General features: G+C 39.1%; 1 protein-coding gene across 5 annotated transcripts in view; it reads left to right on the top strand.

Moving 5' to 3' along the window:
• cntnap4 (contactin associated protein family member 4) overlaps nucleotides 1–17,577 on the top strand; it is a 338,818-nt gene that overhangs the window by 192,793 nt on the left and 128,448 nt on the right. For 4 of the 5 annotated variants that reach the window (XM_008103192.3, XM_008103191.3, XM_008103193.2 and 1 more), the window contains exons 4-7: nucleotides 2,009–2,156; nucleotides 6,165–6,368; nucleotides 6,533–6,717; nucleotides 12,934–13,077. In XM_008103192.3, coding sequence (XP_008101399.1) covers nucleotides 2,009–2,156; nucleotides 6,165–6,368; nucleotides 6,533–6,717; nucleotides 12,934–13,077 — 681 coding nt within the window. Of the gene's footprint in view, nucleotides 1–2,008; nucleotides 2,157–6,164; nucleotides 6,369–6,532; nucleotides 6,718–12,933; nucleotides 13,078–17,577 lie in introns of those variants that run through there. The other variant, XM_062972095.1, reaches the window with a different exon arrangement.

Genomic DNA, 17,577 nt, shown 5'->3' with positions numbered 1-17,577 from the left:
ACCATCATATTTGTCACATATTGAACTGTATACATGAATTTTTATATCTTTCTTATCTTTTTATATTCGTGTCTTTCCATTGTTCTTGTAGAAGTGGATCAGATCTCTTATCTCAAAGTCATATAAAAAATAAAACCAACTAATGTCAAAATTATTATTGTTATTTTCAGCATTGCCCCCATCATCAGATATCTCTCTCAGTGTTTAATTTTTTTAATAATTGTCTAATAAAGCTGTAAACATGCACACAATTGACAAATACTTTGCCAAATGTATTTAATGCTGAAAGATATATTGCTTGATGAATGAGCAGTAAGATGAATGAGCAGTAATTTTTCTTAGATATGTTATCAAACAAGTAGATATTCCACATGGTTTTCAAAGTTGACATTTAATTTCAACTATATGTGTGAATAATCTTCCTGGAAAAGAAGGACTTTTTATTTATTTCATCCTATCCAGCTTCAATTGTACTACACTTGAATAGTTATGCCAGCATGGGGAGTAGTAGCAGGAGATAAAAGGGTGCTGCAACCATGAAATAAATAAAGGATTCTATGATAATCTAAATCAGCCTATATCAGCAAGTAGTATGTACTCAATTAGATGGGCTGGAATTATTATTATTATTACAGTAGAGTCTCACTTATCCAACATAAACGGGCTGGCAGAATGTTGGATAAGCGAATATGTTGGATAATAAGGAGGGATTAAGGAAAAGCCTATTACACATCAAATTAGGTTATGATTTTACACATTAAGCACCAAAACATCATGTTATACAACAAATTTGACAGAAAAAGTAGTTCAATACGCATTAATGCTATGTAGTAATTACTGTAATTACAAATTTAGCACCAAAATATCACGATGTATTGAAAACATTGACTATAAAAATGCCTTGGATAATCCAGAATGTTGGATAAGCGAGTCTTGGATAAGTGAGACTCTACTGTATTATTATTATTATTATTATTATTATTATTATTATTATTATTATTATTACTATTTGCATTTATATCCCAGTTTTTTTCTCCATAAGGAGACTCATTGTGACTAATATTAAAAGCATTACAACACAATTTTAAAAATACAAATATACAAATATACAAATATTAAAACAGTATATAAACATCATTGGTATTTTTTTAAATTCAGTTAAATCCATAAAAACCTCAGCAGCCTCTGACAAGGTCTTCAAAAACCTTCTTCTTTAAAAGCCTGTCAGAAAAAAAGGTTTTAGCCTGCTGCTAAATATCAGGGAGGGGCCATTCTGGCTTCCCTGGTCAGGGAGTTTCAGAGTTGAGAGGTAGCCACAGAGAAAGAAAACCTGGTCTCTCATTTCCACCAACCAAGCTTGAAATGGAGGTGGCACTGAGGGAAAGGCCTGTTCTGAGGATCTCAGGTCCCAGGCAGGTTTGTACAAGAGGATGCAGTCAGCCAAATGGCCTGGACCTGAGCTATCTAGGGCTTTAAAGGTCATAACCATCACTTTTAATTGTGCCTGGAAACAGACTGACAGCTAGTGGAGCTGCTGCAACAGGGGGCTTGTCCTCCCCCTGTAGCCAGCCCCAGTTAGCAGCCTGGCTGCAGCTCTTTGGACCACGTGAAGTTTCTAAGACACTCCACAAAGAGTGTGTTACAATAATAATGGATATGAATACCATGGACATGATCCAACTGGGGTAGCTCATGTTAAGTAAAATGTTATCTTAGTAGGTCCAAAAGGAGGTATTCCCTACACAGTACAGCAAGGCATTTTTTTTGTTTTCCTAGTCCCAGCTCTGTAAGCAACCATAAAATTTGCTCTCAAAAATATGCTTTCACTCATCTCAGTGAAAGCACTGGGGGTAGGGATGAGATGGGGGAGGGCACTGCTTCTTCCTAGATCGGTTAATATCCCCAATTGGATCCTGGCATGGAGTTATTTGAGCAGATCGGAAAGTTGAAGAGTGGATAAGACACAGGAAGAAAAGTCTTATAGCAAAAACTATATTGTTCTTTTCAGGCTTTTTCAGGCAACACCAATGCAGACAATGTGGTATATTATAAACTCCAACATTCCATCAAAGCAAGATTTTTGCGGTTTGTGCCATTGGATTGGAATCAAAATGGCCGGATTGGCATGCGAATTGAGGCTTATGGCTGCACTTACAGTAAGTAATGTATTCTTTTTTAGCTGAAATGTACGGATGTGTTCAAAACTGAAAATTGGATCCAGCTTGAAATATTAATTTGAAAATTACAGATCTAAAGATTTTTCACATGGGTTTTGGATATTAAATTTCCCCATATTTTATATTCATAGCCCTTGATTCATGTAGGAAACTAGAATATTGTAGTTCGAGTATTAATTTTAGTGAAATTGAGTACACATGCATCATTTATGTTGGGAAAAAAAGATTTTTCAAAACAAAATCCCCATTATGTCAGTTTCCAAAAGTGTCATCTTGTTTCAGTGTATAGCAGCACAGTAATTTGAAACTGATTAGCTTCAATTTCACACAGGAGCACAGGTGTTGCTTGTCCCATGTAATGCCAGGAATGCCCCACTTTCTTGTAAACTTCTGGTGGTACTCTAGTAGATCTGTTCTTCATTGATTGCTAGGTGTTAATAGAAAAGGGCTTCTCCTCCTTCTCTCTCTCTCTCCACTCTCTCCTACTTATCCTCCTTCCCTCCCTGAGAACCAGGCTCAGGCGATGGTGGTCTGGAAAGCATGGCATCGGCTGAAGTTCTTGTTGTCCCCTTCCACTGCATTTCCAGAGAACATTTGATCTCATGGATTATCTAAACACTTTAGGAAAAAAATAGGTGCACAAAAATTTGAACCAAGAAGCACAGTGTTTCTCGTCAATGTATCCAACAACCTTATCACATGTTGACTTTAATAAAAGGGGAGTTCAGTTTGTAGCAGTGTTGACCCTGATGTTCAGTTTATAACAACCTGTGTAGCCCCTGACATTCTAAGACATTTTGTTGTTGCTGACATGATTATCAAGCTGGCATTTGTGGCAATGTGCAGGCATAAAACCTGGGCATTTCTAGCACTAGGAGCATCACTAGAACATACAAAACTAAAAAGCTGCCTTCTATTGAGTCAAAATATGGGTCCAGCCTAGTTTAATGTTGTTGACACTGACTGATGGCAATTCTTCAAGATTTCATACTTTCCTATTCCTGTTCTAGGCCATTGCTTTTTGAATATTGTACTATTAGCAGTGCAACAAATGTCTGGGATAATCAAAATGAAGAGGAGAAAGATACTACAAAATTATTCCCCAACACCGTAATACATGACAGTGCCTCTTCTTTTTAAAATAAAACACATTTTTTGTATGTGGAGCACAGGTCCAAATGACCATTAAGAACATTTCATTTGTTCACTCTCTGTATCTTGAAAAGCAATATAAAATGTAATAAAAGTGAATGGCACAAATATGTATAATAAAGTACCATTTAGTTATGTGTGTTTTATCTTCAAGGTCAGAAAAGAGGAAATCCATTAAGGCTAATTTTCAGAGTCTACAAGTTAATACAGAGATGACCAGAAGAGGGAGATCAGAAATAGGATAGGGATTAAGAGCAACTAAAAGTGCTAATGAATTTGTTAATTGATTTTTATTTATCAGCCGCCCTGTGTCAAGGATAGGAGACAAATTATTTAAAATAGATTGAACATGTAATTTGTTACTCAGTTGATGCCCTAGTTTTTAGTGGCCTAATATTCCTAGAGGAAAACACTGTTTCGAGTGTTGGTTGCAGATAATTGCAGTGTCCTCTTTGTATTAGCCCTATACATAATTATTTAGAAATAACGTGAATGGGAGGGTGATCTCAGGCAAGTGAGCATAGAATTGGAGTCTCATTCATTTTATGGAGAATGAAGAACTGGAAAAAACAAAACCAACAAAGCAACAACCTGAGTTTGAATTTTCTTTGTTGCTCTTCTCCAAGAATGAGTGTGTGTAACTCCTCCAGGGCCACCCACTGGGTTTCCATGGGCAAACAAGAATTTGAACCCAGATCTCCAGGGGTGTAGATCAACACCCAAACCAGTGCATCATACAGGCAGTCCTTATACTGAGAAGACTGCTTGATATTAAGGAATAGCTGAAAGTCCTGTAGATAAGTAAGTATCTTTTCAAACACTATCAGACAGAAAGTATGGAATTATTTCAGTAGGACTTACACAGGGGAATTTATTAGGTGATCCATCCCATATTTATATTAAATAATATAACTGAGCTTCTTTCCGTTGGCTTGGAAAAAGACACTCCATGCGCCAAAGAATGACTTTATATATTATTGGCTGTCAGCTCCATCTTCATTTATTTTAGAAATGTATCTTTCAAGAACTATTAAATTCTTTGTCTTTTTTTACTTATGCAGAGTGAATACACAGTGTGCTTCACTTCAGTATTATCTGTTGCTTTTTAGATTCCCAAGACAAGTCTTTTTAAAATAAATTTTAGATTATATTTATTATTATCATCATCATCATCATCATCATCATCATTTTGGTGACTATATTTGACCTTCTAAGGGATTAGATGGGAAAACAGTGGACTCCTAGCCAAAAGGGATTTTCATTTATGTGAAATGTACACATTTGACTTGGAGAGCATGACTTTCAGAAACACAGCAGAGTCCTATCCCATATGTTAGCAAGGGTCAGTCTTACATTGAATTACTATTCCTTATATCCCCCTTCAGCTACTAAAACAACTTACCCCTCTTTGTCAAGTATTATTCCATGCAAACTATGAAAACAATATGAGAAAAGCAAGTTTGAATGACATATAACGATCATGGTATGTGATGGGGAAACTGAAACATTCTTTCAACTAAATCCTACAAGCAGGCTAGGTTTGCAAAAGCATATGGAGAGAATGAATCATCATCATCATCATCATCATCCTTTATTTTTACTCCATCTCCCATAGGGACTCAGGGCAGCTTACACAATGACACACAATAGTGCCATAACATGTACAATACAATGCAACAATATATCACTCAGAACACAATAGATAAAAATCAACATATAAAATTAATAAATGCAACCTCAATTAAATAGAGACAATAAAATATGGCCGTAGCCATAATTAAAAGCTCCATACAACAGTTCAGCATCTCAACTGCATTACCTTAAATGTAAGATGCTATTATAGTGGCAATTAGACTGGAAATTGTCTAAACAGTGTGAAAAGCCTGCTTAGATAAGGGATATGCTCCATCCATGCCCCTCTTCATATTCACATGAAATCTCACCCAAGGCAATCTGGTTAGAAAAGGAGGAATTTGGAATATGCACAATATGCATTTCGCCATCAGTCATGATAAGCAGAGTCAACCCTGGCTAGTACTTGGATGGCAAACGAACACCAGGTGCTGTAGAATATTTTTATAGGAAGTAAATGGCAAAGCCACTTGTGCACAATCATTGCCTAAGAAAACCTCACTAAATTCACGGGGTTGTTATACATCAGCAGATGACACACACAATAGTAATAGTAGTAGTAACAATAGTAGTAGTAGTAGTAGTGGTGGTGGTGGTGGGGACAAATAGAAAGCATGTTAATTTGTTCTCTGAAGAATGATCTTTCTTATATTTACCCTGTTTCTCCTTTTCTGCTGAGATTTTCCAGTCCCATTACTTCAAGGTTCTTGTTGTCTGGTCTTCTCTCTAGCAATCTCAATTTTCCAGAGTTTGTCTAAGAGCTCCTGTCATGTAAAATGCTTCCATGAACACTTCAGGAGAAGACCAGAGAAAGAATTCTTCCTCTGATGTCTGCTCTTTAGAGGCGTGCCTCTAGGAACCAAATAGCATTGCTAAGTGAGCTCAGTTTATTCCCATTGTAGTTGTGGGCTGTGGGCTTGGTGATACAAAAAAAATCACTATAGGCTTGGTGATCCAAAAAAAAATTCACCAAAACTCCGAAGTACAATGGGAATAGGTCACTCATGGACTGAGAAAAAGAATATTCCCAGCACCAATTATGGCGTGAGGTGTCCTCTGCTTGATCCACAAACAACTACTGCCTGGGACATAAGCTAATGAGATGTAAAAATAAAAATTTGTTATTATGAAACAAAAAAGCAAACCTTTTCCTCTGTTGGTAATTTGTTTAAGAGAGTGCTTATTTGTGTTTTTTTCCCCCAGGGTCTGAGGTGGCAGATTTTGATGGAAAGAGTTTCCTGCTTTACAGATTTAACCCCAAATCCACGACGGCACTAAAAGATGTAATTTCTCTGAAGTTCAAAACTATCCAGAGAGATGGAATTCTGCTTCACAGAGAAGGACAGAATGGAGATCACATCACATTGGCACTAGCTAATGGAAAGCTTTCTTTACTCATCAACATAGGTACCAAGTGCAAATTCATCTTGCACATCTACTTAACAGTTTACTTTATATAAAAAAAGCTAAAACCAACCATATAAGTAACTGTCTACATTGTGTGTGTGTGTGTGTGTGTGTGTGTGTGTTTTTTGCAACAAACCTAACAGTTTGTTTCTCTCCCTTTGAAGGTGATGCTAAAATATATTCTACTGATGCCCAGATTAATATCACTCTGGGTAGCCTTTTGGATGATCAGCATTGGCATTCAGTCCTCATTGAACATTTCAATAATCAAGTGAACTTTACAGTTGATAAACACACTCACCATTTTCATGCAAAGGGAGAATTCAATTATTTGGACCTTGATTACGAGGTGTGAAAATTCTCTTTCATTTATTAGATTTATTATCTTTGTTATGTAAATGCAATTATTCAATTGAAGGAGACCATGAGCCATTTAGGAGAGTGTTGTAGCATCCTTGGGACTTGTTGAAGCTTGTATCAATTTCCCTGCATAATTTTATTAATTCCTGGCTTACTGGTGTGCAAGCCCTTGACTTTGGTATAAATCAGCCAACATTATTTGCATAATGGTCATGTTTACAGTTTTTAGGAGACCCACTGAGACTTGTGTAACATACCAATGCCAAACAAGATTTAGGGTGTGAAGAAAGTAGCAGAAAATTAATCTTTAGATTGATGGCTACACTAATTTGTGCTCAAGAGTTCAGTGAGTGTATATAGTTGCATCAGTGACAAAATAGCTCCATTCGCCAGTCAGTACATCCATATCCATTAACCACCTACTGGCATACAACCAATGGTGCTCATTACACCACGCAGGAGGAAAAGCCAGATGAAAAGACTGGAGATAGAGCAGGCAGGAAAATGTATAGTGTATCCAAAACATTATGCCACTGAAAAATAAAATGTGAATATACACCTTGTCAATTCTTGATCAAGAATAGGCAATAGATATCTTCCAGGTAATTTTAGATTATTATTCAGAATGTCAACAGCCAGGGATTAGCATGCTCGTCATCCACAATATATGGAGGGCACTGTTGCCGCCTCCTGCTCTTGCACTTTAGTACATGTGGAAGTCTGTCTGCCACATGTACTATTCCCACATGTATTAATGCAGTGGTTCCCAACCTTTGGGCCTCCAGGTGTTTTGGACTTCAGCTCCTACAGTTCCTAACAGCTGGTAAACTGGCCGAGATTTCTGGGAGTTAAAGTCCAAAATATCTGGAGGCACAAGGGTTGGGAACCACTGTATTAAAGGATAGGTTAGCCCTTAATTGTGCTAAGATCCTTCCTTATTCTGAATTCCGTCATCCCTGATTTCAGTTCAATGGCTCACACGAACATGCTTGAAATGCATAAATTAATGCAAACATGGGAAGTCTGATGCATCATTTTGTGTAAAGTCTTTGAATGCAACATAGTTCATGTACTGCAGTAAACAGAGTTTCACTGAATAACTTAGACAAAATAGGGAATGGTAAATATATTTATGAAATGTGTGCTTGAGTTGTTTGATTTCAGTTGGTTGCCAGGTAAGCAGTTGCAATGAAAATCACATGAAAGACTGGTATCTTATTACTTTTTTAATATGTGAAAATAGGTTAGGATTGAGGCAAACTTGAAAATTATGGAATTAAATTATGTATATTCATTTTAAGATTGTAATCTTATGCACACTTCCCTGATAATAAACTTCATTTGATTCCAAATTATCTGTTTGGGAAGCATGTTGAATTAACACACCCTTCCATCTCTGGTTCCATTGTATTCCTCACATGGAGCACAATATGTCAGTGCAAAAGAGCTTCTCCGTGTATAGATGTCATACAGATGATTAGAAACAACAAAAAACAGAGTCCTCAGTTGCATGAAGACACATTGATTCCTACACGAGGAAAGTGACGGAATGAGAGATGAGCTGTTTGCCATCTACACCCAAAAATAACGAGATCACAAAACAAATATGGGTTAAACAATGGGCAATTTTTATTAATGTAATCAAATTAAACTTTATAACTTGCAGATAATTCTAAAGGGTTGCATAAACTTGGTGTGGATAAAGCCAAGGCAGTGGACATCCCGGACCTACTCCTCTGCTAATTTGGGTGAAACACCCGGGTCCCTAGCCAAAATAATTTAGGGCAACCACTAAGGGAAATGTAATAGAGAATTCTAACACATAGATTTGAGGCCAGACTCTCCTCGTTCCTAGGCCATTTTTGCTCACCCTCACCTTGGTTATTTAAACCACAGGTGAAGGTTTCCATTCCTGACCTACACACTAGGTGGTGCCTTAGGTGTACACCAAAATGTAAATCCCTTGCTATTTTCCACATGTGTTCTATTTAAAACCGCACCTTCCCAATTTACCCTTTTTTAAAATATAGGGTAAGAGAAAACCCCTCCTAGAACATGGGGGGGAGAGATTCCTACCTGGTTCCAAAGGCAACCAAATAATAATAATAATAATAATAATAATAATAATAATAATAATAATAATAATAATAACATTTATTTCTAGACCACCCTCTCCCCTCAAAGGATTTACAGGCACAAAACGAAAAGGCAAATATTCAATGCCTCAAATGAGTACAAACACATCAAAATAATACAAGATAATGCACAGTAACAAGAGTAAACTTACAACAACAAATTAAGCATTGAGATGAAAATAATCAAAAAATAATCCAAGAAGACATAGTAAATTAAAACATGAGTAAAACATTACAGGATATACCCTAAAAGCAATTAAGATACAATTACATTAAAATATACTTAAAATGGCTAACACTGATGTTCATTTAAGATGTATCATAGCTACCATAAAATACAAGTGGGTTAGTCAGCATTTCAATGGGTTAAAGTGTTCTAGTACTCCTCCTCCCAATATGCTAAAGTGCATAAGTGTATTTTCAGAAGTTTCTTAAAGGAGAAGAGGATGGGGGAAAATGTTATATCTTTAGGGAAGGAGTTCCAGAGACAGGGAGCAATCATGGACAAGGCGCCCTCTTTCGATCCCATCAACTGAACTTGTGACAGGTGTGGGACTGAGAGGAGGGCCTCCTCTGCTGACTGCAGTGCACAGGATGATCTGTATAGGGAGATGAGATTAGACAAATAGCCTGGACGTGAACCATTTAGGGTTTATAGGTAATGACCAGCACTTTGTATTTAGCCCAGAAGCGGACTGGCAACCAGTGGAGCTGTCGCAGCATGGGAGTCGTCCTCTCATAATATGGAACTTCAGTTAGCAACCTAGCCACCGTTCTCTGCACTAATTTCAGCTTTTGAACTATCCTCAAAGGCAGTCCCATGTAGAGAGCATTGCAGTAGTCCAGTCAGGATGTGACTAAGGTGTGGACTAACATGGACAAGTCTGGAGTCTCATGATTCGGGCGCAGTTGGTGCACAAGTTTTAACTGTACGAAGACACTCCTGGCCACCTCTGACACCTAGGGTTCCAGAGTCAGCAATGAGTCCACAATCACCCTTAGACTGTAAACCTGTGTCTTCAGGGGGAATGCAACCCCATCAAGCACAGGTTGAAATCCCATACCCTGATCCACCTTATGACTGACTAGGAGTACCTTTGTCTTGTCTGGATTTAGCTCCAGCTTGTTGACCCTCATCCAGTCCATTACTGATGACAAGCATCAGTTCAGGACCAGATCCGCATCCTTGGCATTTGGTGGAAAGGAGTAATAGAGTTGGGTATTGTCAGCATAAATTTGACACAAAACTCCAAAACTCTGGATGATATCTCCCATCAGTTTCAAATAAATGTTAAACAGCACGGGGAACAGAATTGAACCCTGAGGGACCCCACAGACTACCCTCAGCTCCACCATCTGAGTCTGCCCTTGCAAAAAGGACTGGAGCGACTGCAAAACAGTGCCCCCAAGCCCCATTCTGGAGAGGGGGCCCAGAAGGATACCATGCTGGATGGTATCAAAAGCCACTGAGAGGTCCAGGAGAACCAGCAGAGACACACTCTCCCTGTCTAGATCATCCACTAAGGTGACCAATGCCATATCAGTTCCATAGCCAGGCCTGAAACCAGACTGAAATGGATCCAGAAAATCAATGTCAGGAGTTGTGAGGCCACCACCCCTTGCCCAGAAAGGGGAAATTTGATACTGGCCTGTAGTTGTTCAGTTGAGTGGGATCCAATGCTGGTTCCTTTGACAGAGGTCTTACTACTGCCTCCTGAATCTAATTGGCATTATGCCTTGGGTCAAGGAGACATTCATTTTCATCCACTCCGCCAGTCCCCCTTGGCTAATTTTATAAGCCAGGATGGGCAAGGGTGCAAAGAAAAAAATGGTTGGCCTAATTTCTCCCAAGATCTCAACCACCTCCTCGGGCTGAACAAGCTGAAAAGAATAAATTAAACAAGGCCAAACAGATGTGTCATTCACATTGACAGAGACTGCATTAACACTGGTGTCTAAGTCAGAGTGGATCGGAGTACCTGTATCTGCAAACTGCAAAGAACCTAACAAACTCTTTACAACAAACTGCTGATTAGTCACACACACACACCCCTCGGTGGAGCAGGGTTTAAAAATCCCCTGACCACTCGAAACAGCTCTCTTGGGTGGTTCTTTGTGGTTGCAGTGCTGGTGACAATAAACTATTTCTCTGCCACCTTCATTGCCATGGAATAGGTTTTAAATGAGTTGTAGACCTTGCTCGGTCAGACTTGATGCAACTTTTACGCCAACGGTGTTCTAGTTTCCATTTCACTTGCTTCATCACTGCTAGCTCCTTGTTGTACCATGGAGCTGATTTGACTCTGCTTTGTGAAAGGAAACATTCAGGAGTGATTGTGTCAATTGCCCTGGCCACCTCAATGATATAAAGGTCTGTCAGAGCTTCGACAGAATCACCTAACGAAGTGGCAAGAAAATCCCCAAGAGCCATCAAGAATCTGTCAGAAATCCATCAGGAGCTATGTGCTTTCTGGGGCAGACCTTCACATTTGATCCTCTCCCCCTGCAGAGGTTTAGAGCCCCAGTGAGTCTAAACCTGACCAGGTATGATTGGTCCATGACAAGGGAACAACGAACAGTTCCTCCACGATACTGTCACCATCATCCTACCCCAAACAGATGACCAGGTTCTAATGTGTGCCCTTTGCTATGGGTGGGGCCAGATACCATTTGGGACAGACCCATGGTTCCCACAGTGACCATAAAGTCCTGAGCCGCTCCTGACTAGGTGGTTTTGGCATGAATGTTGAAGTCCCATCACTATTAGCCATTGGGACTCTAACACCAGGCCCAAGACCACCCTGGCTAACTCAGGCAGGGAGACTGTTGAGCAGCGGGGTGGATGGTACACCAGCAGAATTCCTGTTTTCTCCTGGCCACTTACCCTTAGATAGACACATTTGAATGTGGACAACTGTGGTACAAGACATCTGGTCAGGTGGATGGAATCTCAATAGACTATTGCAATTACTCCTCCTTGCCCCCAGGTTTTGCCTACTGTTGCACATTGAAACCTGATGGACAAAGTTGGATGTAATTCACCCCACCCCCCTTCATCCAACCAGGTCTCAGTAATGTAAGCCAGATCTTGAATGGCCATTGTTTTTTCATTAACTAACCTGGCATTGAGCAGCAGGACTTTCATCCTGGTGGCCCTGCCATCTTGGTTGTCCAGATTATTCATAAGGGGAGGAGGCGGCCCAGGGGCCACGAGAATTCTCCCACAGGTCCTGGGCCACCTTCTCCTTTAGCATCTTCCAAAGTTCTGAAGCACTGGAATGGAGAACACCTGATCCCTGGGACTCCCATCTGTCCCCCGGATGACCTTGCCACTTCTGAGGTATTTGGTTGCTAAGGGTTGTCAATATTGCACAATGCCACTGCTAAAAATGATATCAAAATGACTTCTGAAGCAGCAGTACACCCCCTCCATCCCAGCCACCCTCAGCCAATAACACCCTATATTGTTAATGGGGTGGAAGGTGGGTGAAGTTGCTGCTCAGAATGAACTCCAGGAGCGCTGCTATCACCTGCATCTCCACATCCAGAAAATAGCTCTGGCCGGAGCTATTTTCTTTTGGTTTCTTCTTTGGTAGAGGTGGCAAAGCACATCCCCCCCCCCCAGCTGTGTGGGGGGCAGGAAAATTAATTGTGTTTTTTTTTAGGAATAGCTGCATTTTCCAGTTTTGTGTTGATTCAATTTGCATCTCAAACATATAAATGAGGCTATAACTGAAAAAAGCATTAGCAGAACTATATTGTCCTACTGTATATATGTACCGCATAATTTTTTTTCTTTTTTGTTCAAATGATTGAACCAAACTATCACTTCCTGAAAACAAAGCAATAAAGAAATCCCTTGGCTTCTAACTTAAAGTGCTCTTTCTGTGCTCTTCATTTCAACCTATATTTTAAGTGCAATTGATATTTTTTTAAAACTAGATTAATTCCAATTTGACCAATTGAAAATGCTGCTGTTATGCCATTGCTAATATTATTGTCATCAAAATTGGAAACAGATTGTCAGAAAATTAGTTAATATCGTTATTGATTTTTCTTCTCTTTCTAAGCTCAGCTTTGGAGGGATTCCAGTGCCTGGAAAGTCAGGGTTAATACCATGGAAAAACTTTCATGGATGTTTTGAAAACCTTTATTACAATGGTGTGAACATTATTGATTTGGTCAAGAGACAGAAACCACAAATCAACATTATGGTAAGAAATATATTTTTATATATAAATGTGGGGCACTTTTCAGTATTATATATATTTTGTGTAAATAAACATACTGTAATTAATAGTCCTTTAAAGCTGTGATCCCAACATATGTTTTGAAGGACTAATATATGCTAAAGTTAGTGATTTGAAGGGAAGGATATTCCCTCTGTCCACCCAAAAACTCTCCTGTATCCTCTGAAGAGTTCTGTGGTCATTAACAATGTACAATGGGATTTGGGAACCTGCTAAGGAAAATGGAAAGACGCTATCTTATTGTTCAGAGGCTTTTTAGGGGATTCTGATTATTGCAAAGGGGAAAACAAAATAGGAAATTTCCTTCTTATCTTGAGAATAATGTCAAGGCAACTGTGTCCCATGAACTTCAATTTGTTAAAATTCTGATATGATTGGTTTATAGATTGAGCCATAAGTCACATTACAGAAGCTGACATTATTGACTCTGTGTGAAGAGAAACTGCAGGGGAGAGTGGATTAGGTGGAGAGCACTTCTGCTCCCCCCCAAACCAATTCCACACAGAATAACATTAGATACACAGAATAACAACTGTTAGGACATCTGAGGCAGTCAGTCTTTTCCCAATCAAAATTAAAAGTGCTGATTATGACCTATAAAGCTGTATAAAGTTCTTAGAAAGTCCATATCTTCCAACATGAACCTCCCGAAATTCTAAGATTTTCAAGGAAGGTGCTTCTTTTGACTCTGCACCTTCTTGTCAGCACATTTCAGAGGGAAAATGAGATAAGGTCTTTTCACAGGGAACACAGGAGAAGACCTTTTCCATGGCTACTCCCAAGTCCCATCTGCACTGACCATTTAATGCAGTTTCAAGCTGCAACAAACTACCACAAAAGCATGTGAAATAAAGCCTTTAAAGTGCTCTGTGTTCTATGTCCTCACAATCCAGGCCTCACATTGGTGCTAGGATTTCCTATGTTAACATTGCACATGGTGAACCCACCTTCAATGCCAGTTTGAAGCAGCATTAAATGGTCAATGTAGACTGGGCCTCAGACTCTGGCACTACCTTTCCAAGGATTGTAGGCTGCCTCCTTCCTTGCTGTCTTTATAACTCAACAGATGAAAGCCTTTCCATTCTAGCTCGCATTTGGAGACTGATAGATTTACATGCAAAGAGCGTAATGTGTTGCACTACTTTTATCTTATGCTTTTAATGTTTCAAATGCTTTTAATTTTACAGAGAGTTTAAAATTATTTATTTAAACCCTGACTTTTAGTATGGTTTTATTTCTACGCAGTTTTATTTGCACTTCTTTTTAACTGTAAACTGCCATGTGAAAAAGCAGGATATAAATAAAATGATTGATTGAAGAGAGAGAGATGGATGCAAAACGGCTGTTTATGTTTTTGACTCGTTGTGTGAAGAATCCTACTTCTATATATCCCCTGCAAATATATATTCTGCCCATAAAACCCCAACATTCACTTATTACCTTCTTGCAGCTAAAAGAGGAAAGCTTAGGAGGCTCACTATTAAAATTTCACAGTTCCTGTGTGTGTGCTCATGCCTTCAAAGCACATCTTGATTTATGGTGATCCATTAATTTCATGCCACCTCAAAAAGGCAGGGCAATGCTGGATAACACTCAGCATTGCCATGGCCCAATTGTCACCAGGTCTTATTTCTTCCAAGCTCATGCTGCCTTTAGCCACTTTATAATATTCATTTTTACATGGATTGAGTGGGATTTATGGGGGAAAAGTTGTTTTCTAAAGCTGGTTTTGGGACATTTAAATTATAGCTCCCCTTTCTGCTGGAGATTTGCAGATTGTGACAGGCCAGCCAGCTGTCCCAATTAATCAGAAAACTAAATGTTTTACATGAAGTCTAGGTAATAAATTGAAGTACATACACAGGGGGTAAGAGTAAAACAAGTAAGAAACAATTTCTAAAATTAACAGTGGCACAAGGGACTGTGAAGAGCAGTCAAGGAAAGGGGCCCTGGCAGAGGAACTAGAAAGATTTAACCATACTTTACGTTTTTACTGTGGGTTGCAGATTGTTTCACTAAGAGCAAAAACTGTCCTAAGCTTTTCCTCCAGTGCAACTAGTAGAGGCAAGTGATCCAAACTGTAGTGGGTAGGGGAGGGTTAAATATCCCAAAATCTGAATCGAACACCCTGGAGTTGCTGTTTATTTTTTAAAAGCTGCTCAAATCATTGCTGGCTGCGGGTTCATCTACACTGTCAAATGAATACAATTAACACCACTTTAGTTGCCATGGCTCAATGCTGTGGAATCCTGGGAGCTGTAAATGGGTAAGGCACCAGCACTCTGGCAGAGAAGGCTAGCGATCTTGTAAAACTACAACTTCCATGATTAGAAAGCATTGAACCATAGCAGTTAAAGTGGTGTCCAACTGCATTAATTTAACAGTGTAGATGCATCCTGTGTGAATGGTGCTTGCCAGTTTGGCAATATTGGTTTTGTTTGTAGGGCCCTTTCCTATCGTACAATTACATCACTTTGATACCACTTTAACTACCTGTATCCAATGGAACCCTGGGTTTTGGAGTTACAATGCTCTTTAGCTGAGAACTCTAAATGCCTCACCAAACCACAAATCCAAGATTTAATAGGATGGAACCATGACAATTAGGGTAGAATTAAATTACTACAACTGTGTAGTTTGAAAGGGCTGTTACTGTTCAGTGTTACTTGCGTTGTGGTTATTCTTGTTGGAATAATGCGAGTTTCAGTCTAGCAATAACACTTCACTTGCTTCCAAAGGGTCAAGGTGGTCACCTCAGCACCTGGGCCATATGTAAAGTGGTCCATGAATTATTTTTTAACAGTAAAACTCTGCATCATTCATATATACAATCTGTTTCAGTAATGTAAAATGTCACAACAATCCAAATTACTTCAGCAGTATTCATAGTAATATAATTTATTTGAGCATATTACTCTCATTATTAAATATCTGGAATGCAGATGTGCCAGGTTGTATTTCATCACTGAATTAATAAATTCAGTGTTGCTATGCACCTGTCTAAAATATGTCAAAGGAGGAATTAATAGATGTATTCAAATTTCATTCTTCTGAAAAAAGAAAAAAAAAGCCCTAACGTGTTATCATTCTGATTGGTTTTCACCATGGATCAATCAGTTTAACATTCATCAAGGTATGTGTGCCCTTATGGAAGAATTTTAAAACATTTTCCTGGTGATACTTTATGTTTTCTATCAATGTCTATAATTTATTTAAATAGATTTTTTAAAATATTAGGATGGTCTGCTAGATATCAGTATATAGGATATTAATTTGTATTTATGATATGCCTTTGAGGATTTCTTATTGTCCTCCTTCCTTTCTTCTCCTCTTCTTCTATTGTTACTACCATATTAGAAGTAGGAGCAGTAATATTACTTCTAGTCAGAACAGTCTCTAAAATACACACCTGACACCAGGGCAGCTTCAGGGCACTTATTAAGGGAACATACAGCACATTACACTACTCAAATTAAGAGATAACAGGTTATTATCACAGTCTCAGGTTGGTTTTTCCACCTTCCTCTTGTCTGGATTAAGTCTCAGTCTATTCATTCACATCCAGTCTTTTATGAATCACTTCCTATGTGAAACTCTCAATTTTGGGGTGTGTGCAAAATACATTCCAGTTGTACTTATACTTTGGCTCCAGCTACACTGACCACTTAGGTTACTGTAGATGAGGATCAGCCCTGGGGTTGATCAATGGTAACACAAGGCAAAGCCCCTGGGTCAGTGGGCCAGTTCCCAAATGGAACCACCTGCAACTGTCCCTGCTGCTATCCCATATCCTCCCTCATCCCCTGGGTTGTGGCAGTCTCCAGCAACACACAGGAATCCATCAGTTCCCTACAACTTGTCCTGACCTCAGCCAGGACAATGGTGTCCTAGTATGATTTCCTGCTTCTTGGCAGGGGGTTGGACTGGATGGCCCATGAGGTCTCTTCCAACTCTACTATTCTATGATTCTATGATTTCCTCCTCTCTCCTCCACCTCCCTCAGTGCCCCATCGTTCTGGCTGATGTTAGGCCAAGCAATAAGGATCAGAAAGATTGTGTATTACAGCAAAAGATCTCAATAAATGTCACGACCCAGGCTGCAGAGCACCAATAACCATGCACAGAGACCAGAATCTATCTAATATCTTTATTAAAGGAATATATAAAGTCAATAAAAACAAGTGAAGAATATAGTTCAGAAGTAGACCTTTCAGGAAAGGTCAAATATAGTCCAGGAAATCAATGTCCAATATGAGATATTAGAGTCCAAAGTTATAATCCAATAACCGAAACACACACTTTGCCTTGCAAAGTGTGGGGAAATGACAAGGTCCTTTAGTCCATAGAACTTGACAACAAGGCTGGAAACAAACTAGATTCTTGGCAAAACAAGGCTTGATACGAGGCAACAAGAAGCAATAAGCAAGAACAGGGTCCATGGCGAGGTCCGTGGCGAGGTCCGGG

The sequence above is a fragment of the Anolis carolinensis genome, chromosome 2 (assembly GCF_035594765.1).
Source record: "Anolis carolinensis isolate JA03-04 chromosome 2, rAnoCar3.1.pri, whole genome shotgun sequence".
Classification (NCBI taxonomy): Eukaryota; Metazoa; Chordata; class Lepidosauria; order Squamata; family Dactyloidae; genus Anolis; species Anolis carolinensis.
This window is presented reverse-complemented; position numbering and strand designations above follow the sequence as displayed.